Source organism: Squalius cephalus (assembly GCF_949319135.1).
Source record: "Squalius cephalus genome assembly, chromosome: 13".
Classification (NCBI taxonomy): Eukaryota; Metazoa; Chordata; class Actinopteri; order Cypriniformes; family Leuciscidae; genus Squalius; species Squalius cephalus.
The window spans coordinates 29,266,877-29,277,414 of NC_137134.1; the positions used below are offsets into that span (position 1 = coordinate 29,266,877).

General features: G+C 37.7%; 1 protein-coding gene across 3 annotated transcripts; it reads left to right on the forward strand.

Moving 5' to 3' along the window:
* Window positions 1–2,314: 2,314 nt before the first annotated feature.
* On the forward strand, window positions 2,315–5,438 carry LOC307169875 (uncharacterized protein). 3 transcript variants are annotated; one of them, XR_013823219.1, is made up of 5 exons: window positions 2,315–2,892; window positions 2,971–3,270; window positions 3,350–3,439; window positions 3,530–3,730; window positions 3,793–3,848. XR_013823219.1 is itself a non-coding variant. In XM_079890758.1 (5 exons), exons 1-5 carry the CDS (start codon window positions 2,829–2,831, stop codon window positions 4,005–4,007), a joined length of 825 nt encoding a protein of 274 aa, XP_079746884.1. In that variant the 5' UTR covers window positions 2,315–2,828; the 3' UTR covers window positions 4,008–5,438. The 3 variants fall into 3 exon arrangements, 1 of the variants encoding a protein (XP_079746884.1); XM_079890758.1 differs by adding an exon at window positions 3,915–5,438 and having other exon boundaries at window positions 3,527–3,804; XR_013823220.1 differs by having other exon boundaries at window positions 3,530–3,841.
* The last annotated feature ends 5,100 nt before the right edge of the window (window positions 5,439–10,538 follow it).

Here is a 10,538-nt window from a genome sequence, read left to right on the forward strand (position 1 = left end):
GTAAGCTGGTGTGTGGTGGGCGTTCTGGCGCAATATGGCTGCCGTCGCAAGTGGATGCTGCACATTGGTTGTGGTTGAGAAGATTCCCCCATCTATGTAGAGCGCTTTGAGGTCTCAGAAAAAGCGCTATATAAATGTAACAAATTATTATAGCAGGAATCATGACCTCTGACCTCCTCGATTTTGGAGTTTTTTTTTGTTAAAGACCCTACAAGTTAGTTCTTCCAAAAGAATTTCTCCCATCTAGCGGTGACATTGTATTTAGCATTTAAACGAATAGTGCTCTCTAGCGCCTCGCTTTTCAAATGCGTATTGCAACTACGGTAACCATTATGAGCCAAGAAGCTATGAGAACATGTCTTCCAATTGCACTTCATTGAGTTTAACTATACTATACATGTTCTACTGTTATGCTGCCTATATAATGATTTACCGGTTCGACTCAAGACATTTTTTTTCTTTTTATCTTGCCAACAAAATTCAAGTTATTCAAGTTCATCAATAATCATTTTTAGTTATTCATAGTCTTAGAGGCCTACACAAACTGCAGAAACAAGCAGAAGATATGTAAAAACTCATAAATGCTGTTTCAGTACTGAATCATTTTCACAAATACAATTATATTGAATTCAGAAAATTTCACTATGGAATATTTACTTTATCTATCATAATTTCAATTTAGTATGTCATCATTTAAACTTTTCATCTCATAATTATGACGCATAGTCAGTTTTTATTTCAACTTTTTAAGTCATACTTTCGACTTTTTGTCATAATTATTACTTAATTCAGAATTACAATTTGTCAATTACGCCTTTTTAATGTAATACTTAAAATGTTTTTAAGTCATAATTTGGTAAGACTATTTTGATGGTCCTTTTGAACGTGCTGTTGACTATAGTAGTGTTGCACCTGCATGAGAGAGAGTATAGAGGGACCCAATGTGTCACTTTTGAGTGATTTATGGCCCTTTAAGCCCCGCCCCTTTTGACCATGGGAATATTCCCACGTTAGCTCCTCCCACTTATGGACTGTACAGTACAGCATGGGAAAATCGGACTAGTGTCACGCCTTCTTATGGGTTGAACATTTGAAGCGTGGGAAAATTTCCCACGCTCAGTAGTTCTAAACAGTGTATATTAAAACTTTTTAAAGAAATGTACAATAAAGACAATCAGAGGTGAGATCAGTGTTTTTTATTTATTAAAGACAGATGTACATTCATCACTTTTAAAACGTTAAAACATCAATGAAACAAGTTAAAATTAAATTTTTCTCTAAAAAAGAGCTATTAAAAAATGAGTTAGTGTTATTTCAAGATGTTAAAACATTAAAACAACTTTTTTCTCTAAAACGTTATTTCAAAATGTATTGAGATGTTAAAACATTAAAACAACTTTTTTCATTACAAAAAGATCATTTTTCTCTAAAAAGAGTTATTAAAAATGAGTTAGTGTTATTTCAAGATGTTAAAACATTAAAACAACTTTTTCATTTACAAAAAGATATTTTTTCTCTAAATAGAGCTATTAAAAAAATGAGTTAGTGTTATTTCAAGATGTTAAAACATTAAAACAACTTTTTTCATTTACAAAAAGATCATTTTTAAAATGTTGACTTGTAAGCATTTAACTTTCACATAGTATTTTGTAAAACCTTTACATAAAACACAATCATTGTTAAAAAAGCCTTGCGTTTTTACATACCCTGTTGTTAAAAACTCAGAGTTTAAAGATACATGAGTGTTTCCTTGTGTTGGAGTAGAGTGGAGAACGTCCACACAGTCCGAAGGTTTGACAGGAGTGACATTTTCTGAAGGTTACAGAGAGACACACACAAACCCCGCCCCTACCCCTGCCCACAACAGATGTCACTGTGGGAAATCCCCACAGCTCCTATCCACTCCCAAATAGAAAAAGTGACCGATCGGTTTGCCGCCCGGACTTAAATGACCATAGAAAACCGATGCAACGGGTCGAAGAGACCACACCCCTAACACACCCCTCTCAAACCTGAGAGGTCAATTTCGATTTAAGGACATCCCTAAAAATGACGTCACACTCGTGGGATTCTCCCTCCCACCCACACCATGTCACAGTATGACAGGTAGTGTTTAAAAAGGAGCGCAAACTTACAGTGAAATGCTATTTGTTTTTGTACATCTTTTTGTAAATCACTTTGAACATCCATATGAAATGTCTAATTGTCACAAAGTTATCCTATGTTTTAAAGTTTAGGCCATAGAGTTTTTAAGGTTATACAGCACAAAAAAACCTCACCCCCCATACCCACACACACACACACACACACACACACACACACACACACACACACACAAACGGTTGGATCCATCAGGTCTGCAGTTGCGCTGATATCAAGCTGTTTTATGTTTTGTCGTGCGAGAATTAGTTTTTATTACAGGCTGTATCCGGGAAAGATTATCCGGACATGTAAACAAAACGACCATATGTTGTTCTAGTTGTAGAAATAACGACGCTGAATTCACACTTGTGAAAAAGGGGGATGTTTTCTTTGAAAAAATAAGCGGGAGAAATATGTTTTTTAAATATCTCGTACAATCTTTAAAAGGAAGCAAACTAATTCATTCATTCGCGCACCAAACCATTGAAGGAGACTGAACGTCGAATCGCGAATCCTAGCCTACATTATGTCTGCAGATTATCAGGGAACAGAAGAAGCAGCTATACCTGACCAATATTTTGATGGTGAATTAGCTGAGATTTTAAACGAAATATGTGAGGTTTTTTTTCATCATAAATTATACATTATACATTATATCCCACAAAATTGAAAAGATATTTCAATAAATGCTTTTATTCGCAGATGATGCATCATTTCCAGAAGGAGTATCGCCAGATGACTTTTTACAAGGTACGGTATTTTATGTCTTTTTAATATTTCCTAATTACTATATATTTTAAAGAAAAAAACAACTAATTATTTCAACAGAATTCACAGGGGATGTTCCGACTCATAGCACCACCCATCCGGCGGAGCCATCAACACACCCTTTGGTTGTTGTTTCAAGCCCATCCAATCAGATTTACGAAGACGTTACGCCAAACTCGACACCTCGACCTCAAGCCTCCAGAGAGGCAGAGAGCATCGAACGCCAAGTTTCACCAGCAGCAAAAGAGAATTCTCCTACCCGTTTGATAAACAGAGGAGCTGCTAACATCTTTGATGGTTCACGAGGGGTGAAACGTCTTCGGGAAATTTATGGAGAAGAATTCATCTATCTGGACAACGGTAAGGGAAAAACTATTTTTTGTCTAATCATAATTTATTTGTTGATTTTTTTTATTTAAAATAATATAATGTTTTTTAGAAGAAAATACTGAATCTGTTTCATCAACAACTGGAAGTAAAAAACGATTCGAGGAATATTCTCACGAGAGTCCGATTTATTCGGAAGACGGTAAGATTTCGTGGGTCATTATATTTTATCTATATTAAATAAGCCGTATAATATATGTTTGATTGTTTGTTTGTTTTTTTGCTCTAGAAGAAATCTCAGACGAAAGAGAGGCGCAGGTGTTTTTAGCTTCTCAGAACGCCGTTCTGAACACCATCAATTCTGAACGGGAAACTTCAGATAGCAGTGATGATGAAGGAGATGATGAACGGGGCTTCACACCAGTATTCAACGCTGGAGAACTTCAAGGGCTGAGTTATGCCACTTTACGCATAGCCAACAGAAACTTCCAACGTGTCTTGGAAATAGCTTCATCGCCACTATCATATCATCAAACGGAGAAGATCGTTTCCGAGTCACAAAGAGAGGTTATAGCGTTACTCCACAGAATCTCAGATCAGCAAACTCACCATACGAATGAATTAAAAGCAGTAAATAACACTTGCCTTCCATGTCAATTGTTCTACATTTCCTGCAGATCCAAAATCCAGCAACAATCATCAGAGATCCAGCAGAGATCAACACTATCAGAGACGCTGAGACTGGAGGAACTGAAGGAGAGAGTCATTAGTGTGAGTGAATCTTTAAACACACACATATATCATCAGTGCTGTGGTACCTGCACATGTGTGACAGAGTGTGTTGATGTCCAGATGTGTGGTCTGGTTGCTGATGGGATTGTTCAGCACACAGCTGTAGGTGTTTTTATCCTGATATTCCACCTCCAGAGGTAGAGAGAGACTGATGCTGAGATCACACACACTGATGCTGGACAATACACTGATTCCTGCGTACCAGGAGAGAGTCGCATCACACACATTCAACACTGATGAACACACCAGTGAACATGATGATGAAGAACATTTTGAAGAGTTACTGATGATGACAGGAACAGGCAGACGAGCTGAGAAAGATGAGATAAATAAGGAGAATTATACCATGGTCTGGGTGAATACTCGATTCTGATTGGCTGCAGGGTGTCCATTAAAAAGTGATAGAGGACACCTAGTAAAGGAGTTCATGGTGAAACTGACTGTTTACCGTTCGAAATTAATAAAAAAAAAATGCGCTGGCTACATCAGCTTTGAGTAACCATAGCAACAGGCAGTCAAAGTTAGCTAAACTGAAGGGTTCTACGAGCTGAGCGGACTATAAATATCTCCGGTTGCTAAATAAACCGTCAGGCGTAACCTGGGAAACCAAGTTATTGTTTGTAAAAACATTAGATTTCGATTGTAAAACTAATTAAAATATAAACTAATGTTTTAAAAATTTGTTATTTGGCAAGTGATCATGGTATAAGCAGGTTAATGCCCTTCGAGGTATCCATTGTCAGGTATTAATGAACTTCGGCGGAGGCAAGTCGTCCATTAATGGAATTAACAGAATTTATTTTTTTTTATTTTTTTTTGGATCTAGGCTGCATGTTTCCTTGTTAACATCAACGGGGGACGAGAGCGTGTGGAATTTAAATCCGAACCTCTCTGAAAGACGCGTTGAGAATGATTTGTCTCCTGCTGCTTCTTCTGGTTTTTTGGAATTTTGCCATCTGTCCTCGTCAATCTCAACAGAGAACTCCTTACTTGCCTGATATGGTCCTATTCTACTCTTCTTTGGAGTTATGGAGCTTGAACGCCTCGTATCGTCTGCCAGACGGAGTGTACAATCATTGCGCTGCACTTGGAATCGCACGCCGCCGTTATGTTCATCAAGGATCAAAGCGCCGATACCTTTACAAATCACAGTCTGACTACCCTGATAACAACGAAATACCAGTCATCTGGTCTTCATACCGGCGCTCACAAAGTGCCGAAAGTAATCTGAAGCGGGGTGGCGGCCTCTGCGCACTGAAGCGGACATCTCTTCCCCAGAACAACACGGAGAGCGTCAACATTAAAATGGCTCTCATTAATACTCGTTCAATATTGAACAAGTCTTTTATTCTCAATAACTTTTTTATTTCACAATCTCTGGACTTTTTATTGATTTGAATATTTTATTTCGAGCTAAAGAAAAGAAAACAGAAATATATATATACATAATAAAAGAGAAAAAAAGACAAAATAATTTACATTACAGCTCGAAAAGGAGTGGGAAGAAGACAAGCTTATTGACTCCCACCCCTGTTCATAAACCCAAATAACAATAGACAACAACACTACATATTTCTTACCATTTTACAAAACAACTATCAACCGAGTTGGTTACATATTAACAAATACGACACTGCATTATACCAAGTCAACATTTACAGTATCTCACACGCTACAACCAGTGTATTATTTCTGTCTCCCATATAGAATTCATTACCATGTTGGCATTACCGTTATTCATCATCACCATTACAACCCATATAGCATTACTCTGTATCAAAGTGTTTGAATGATACATAAAATACTCCACTTTTATTCATGAAAGGTACAGTAATCTCAGACCGATTGATGCTCATGATAACAAGAATAGTCTTAATGATATGTGTTAAAAGGGATTCGGGGCTTTTCCTTCTTTTCTGTGACTATTCATCACTGAGACGTGGATAAATCACGGTGAACAAATGGCTTTCAGTGAATTGACCCCGCCGGGCTGCAACTTTCTGAACTCTCCACGGACCACAGGACGTGGTGGTGGTGTTGCTACTATTTTTAAAAACTCTTTTAAATGTAAAAGGCTGCCTATGGATTCATATTCCAGTTTTGAGGCACAGCTGTTAAAAATCGATTTTATGGGTCCTCTTTTCTGCGCACTCGTCTACAGACCTCCAAAATTTAACAAGGACTTTATGCAACAATTTTCGGACTTCCTCGCTGGACTTGTGTCTCGTGGCGACAGACTCCTCATCCTTGGGGATTTTAACATTCATGTATGTTGCCCATCAAAACCTCTGTTAAATTAATTCATTTTGCTTACTGAGTCACTAAATTTTGTGCAATATGTCACTTATCCTACACATAATAAGGGTCACACTTTAGATCTGGTATTATCGTATGGTTTCTCTGTGTTAAACTTAGAGATTATTGACACTGGCATCTCTGACCATTATTCAATAATATTTGAGTCTGTGTCCACGTGCTCCCGCCCTACATATGCTCAGCCTCTATGTAAATCTAGGTCCATTCACTCGTCTACTGCCAATCTTTTTTCAGAATTTTATTTAATGCATTGTTCAAATGATGTATCAACTGGGCTTGACACAGAATCCTTGGTCGAAGCTTTTAATGCGTCTTGTACATTCACACTTGACAATGTCGCTCCACTTAAGCTTAGGAGGGCTAAGATTGTTTCTCAGCCTTGGTTAAATGATGTAACTCGCGCTCTCAGGCAAGAGTGCAGAAAAGCTGAGCGAAAATGGAAACGAGACAAGCTTCAAGTCTCTTATGGTATCCTAAAGGATTGTTTAACAAATTATCAGAGAGCTGTAAAGGATGCAAAAGCCAATTATTTTTCTACAGTGATCACTGAAAATGCAAATAGACCAAAAGTTTTGTTCAAGACAATAAATTCAGTCTTAAATCCAAAGGAAAATACTGCTCTAGATGCCACACCAGAGAATTGTGAACTATTTTTACACTCCTTTATTCACAAAATTAAGTTAATTAAACGAGAAATCGTACCTGTTCAGATTGATCAAACACAAACTACTCCAGTATCCAGCTCTTTGACAAACTTTGAACCAGTTACATCAGAGCAAATAGCGGATATAGTATCCAAGCTGAAGTGTTCAAGTTATAAGCTGGATTCCCTTACCCCACGTCTTTTCAAAGAGGTTTTTATGACTCTCAGTGTCAATGTAACCGCGATAGTCAACAGCTCTCTAGCAAGTGGTGTTGTTCCTAGCAGTTTCAAACATGCAATTATACATCCCCTGTTGAAAAAACCTTATCTGGATCCGGCAATACATGATAACTACAGACCTATTTCCAAACTGCCTCTCATGTCTAAAATCTTGGAGAGAGCTGTTTATTCCCAGCTCAACTCCTATTTAAATACATTTAACATTTTGGATACATTTCAGTCTGGTTTCAGATGTTTGCACAGCACTGAATCTGCACTACTGAAGGTCACAAACGATATCTTACTCTCTATTGATTCAGGATCACCTGTTGTCCTAGTTTTGTTAGATCTCAGTGCGTCGTTTGATACAATTGACCATGATATTCTGTTAAAACGTCTAGAATATATGGTGGGCATCCAGGGGAAAACCCTGCAGTGGTTTTCTTCCTATTTAAAAGAAAGGACTTTTTCTGTGAACTTGGCCCAATTTTCTTCTGCCTCGTCTCCGCTAGTATGTGGTGTCCCTCAGGGGTGAATCTTGGGACCCTTGTTATTCTCATTGTACATGCTTCCCCTGAGTTCGATCTTTCAGAAATATAGTGTATCATATCACTGCTACGCCGATGATTCTCAATTCTATTTCCCTGTGAGTATAGACAAAAATTGCAACTCTGACAATGCCTTGAATTGTTTTAAGGATATCAAACATTGGCTGGCTAATAACTTTTTACAATTAAATGAGAGCAAAACGGAAGTCTTGGTTCTTGGCTCTTCCTTATCCCGCTTACCTGGCCTAGCCGTCGAACTAGGCCCGTTAGCATCTAACGTTAAAGACCATGTGAGGAACCTTGGAGTTATTTTGGACTCATCTTTACTTTTCAATAAGCAGATCAGTGCTGTTGTAAAAAGTAGTTTTTACCAGCTGAGACAAATTGCTAAAATAAAATCTCTCCTTACTCCGTCTAACTTGGAAATTGTGATCCACTCATTTATTACATCTCGGTTAGACTATTGTAATTCACTGTACAGTGGACTGCCCCAAAATGCATTATCTCGCCTACAACTTGTTCAGAATGCTGCAGCCAGGCTATTAATGGGATTACGGAAAAAGGATCATATTTCAGCAGCATTGAAAACTCTACACTGGCTCCCTGTCAAATTCAGGGTGGATTTCAAAATTCTGATGCTTGTTTACAAAGCTATAGCTGGTCTTGCTCCTAAATACATCAGTGACCTGATTCATCTTTATTCTCCAACTAGAACACTGAGATCCTCTGACAAATTATTACTGACAGTTCCTTCCTGCCGCTATAAAACTAAGGGTGACCGTGCTTTTTCGGTGAGGGGCCCGAAATTATGGAACAGTCTTCCCCTTCATGTGAGGTCTTCTTCATCTTTAGCTATTTTTAAGTCGTCTTTAAAAACATATCTGTTCTCTTTAGCTTTTAAATAGATCATGAATTGTGTATTTTGATATTGATAGAATGTTTTAATTGACGAATGTTATGATGTCAATCAAATGTTCATTTTATTTCTTAATCTGTAAAGCACTTTGGGTCAACCTCTGTTGTTTTTAAATGTGCTATATAAATAAAGGTTGACTTGACTTGACTTGATTAATACCTGACAATGGACACCCGTCGGTCATTAACCCTTACATATGCATAAATCTACAGTGTTATTTTTAGTTCATTGTGTTGATGAGCAGTGATTTTGTCTGTTATCTCAAACTATAACATTATTAAATATTTCAATATGTAAATAGCTAATGAAATAAGTAGTAAAAGAGGAATTGCATCTCGACTCACCATAGACAGAAACACAGAATGTTTTTGATGTCAGGTTAGCTGTAGCTATCACTAGTTGATAAACTCCAGTATGTTTATATAATATTCAACACATATTTTATTAATGAATTTCCATGACTTTTGTAGTTGTTTATGATTACTGCAGAAGTATTTCTTCAGTATTTAAAATTAAGAAATTTCTTGGTAGGATTTGCATTTGTAATCATTGAAACTAAAATACCTAAAACATCAAGAGAGATTTTGATCACAGAGGATGAAAATAATCTAATTTGAACCGCCACAGGAGTTTATTACTCTGAGATGTTAATAAACGTCACAAATATGCTCATAACTTACTGATCCGACGCCAGAAGCACAAACAGAACAAAACAAACATGTGAAACATTTTCTGATGTAATAACACTAGCACAACTGATCTAAACAAACACAACAGAAGTAATGTGAGCAAGACCTCCCTCGACAGAGTCTGACCCTCCTAATACACACACACACACGCACACACACACACACACACACTCACACGCACACACTCACACGCACGCACACACACACACACACACACACACACACACACTCACACACACACATTATCACACACGCACACACACTCACATACACGCACACACTCACTCGCACACACGCACACACACACACACACACACACACCACACACATACACACACACACACACAGATCCACACACATACACACACACAGATACACAGATACACTAACACACACAAAAGCACATACACACACACACACACACACACAAGTTTGTCTTTCTCAGACAAACTCTCTCTCTCTCTCTCTCTCTCTCACTCTCTCACACACACTCACACTTTTAAACTATGTTCCTATGCCCAATTTACATTTACAGAAGATTAGAAATTATTTTAAGAAATCCTTGCTGCTAGTCGAGTTCCCAGCATGCACTGCGGCAGGAATGAATGATGTAGTTACTGTGAGTGAATCTCATTAATGTTGTTTACTGTTACTCATTATGAGCAGCTCCTCGTCGAGTTATTCCAACTTTAATTTAATAATTATTTTAATAGATTTTAATGATTCATTCAAATTGCACACAATTACTTGCCTGACTGTGTTAAATATGTAAAAAAAGAAGAATATTGTCTGAATATTGGATGAATTACTTTTCATTTCTCAATTTTAGTATATATAGTTGGAGTTAAAAGCATGTCTGATCTCACAGTTTTACTGACGTTCATCTTCTGAGTCAAACTGAATCTGCTGCGGTCGGGTTTCTTCAGAAATGTGCTTTGATCTGTTAGTGCAGTGGTTCTCAACTCCAGTCCTCGGGACCCGCTGCTCTGCACATTTTGTATGTCTCCCTTATTTAACACACCTGAATCAGATCATCAGCTCGTTAAGAGAGACTCCATGAACTGAACTGAGTGTGTCAGATAAGAGAGACATACAAAATGTGCAGAGCAACGGGTCCCGAGGACTGGAGTTGAGAACCACTGTGTTAGTGGACAAACATCTTAGGTGAGAAAATGCCC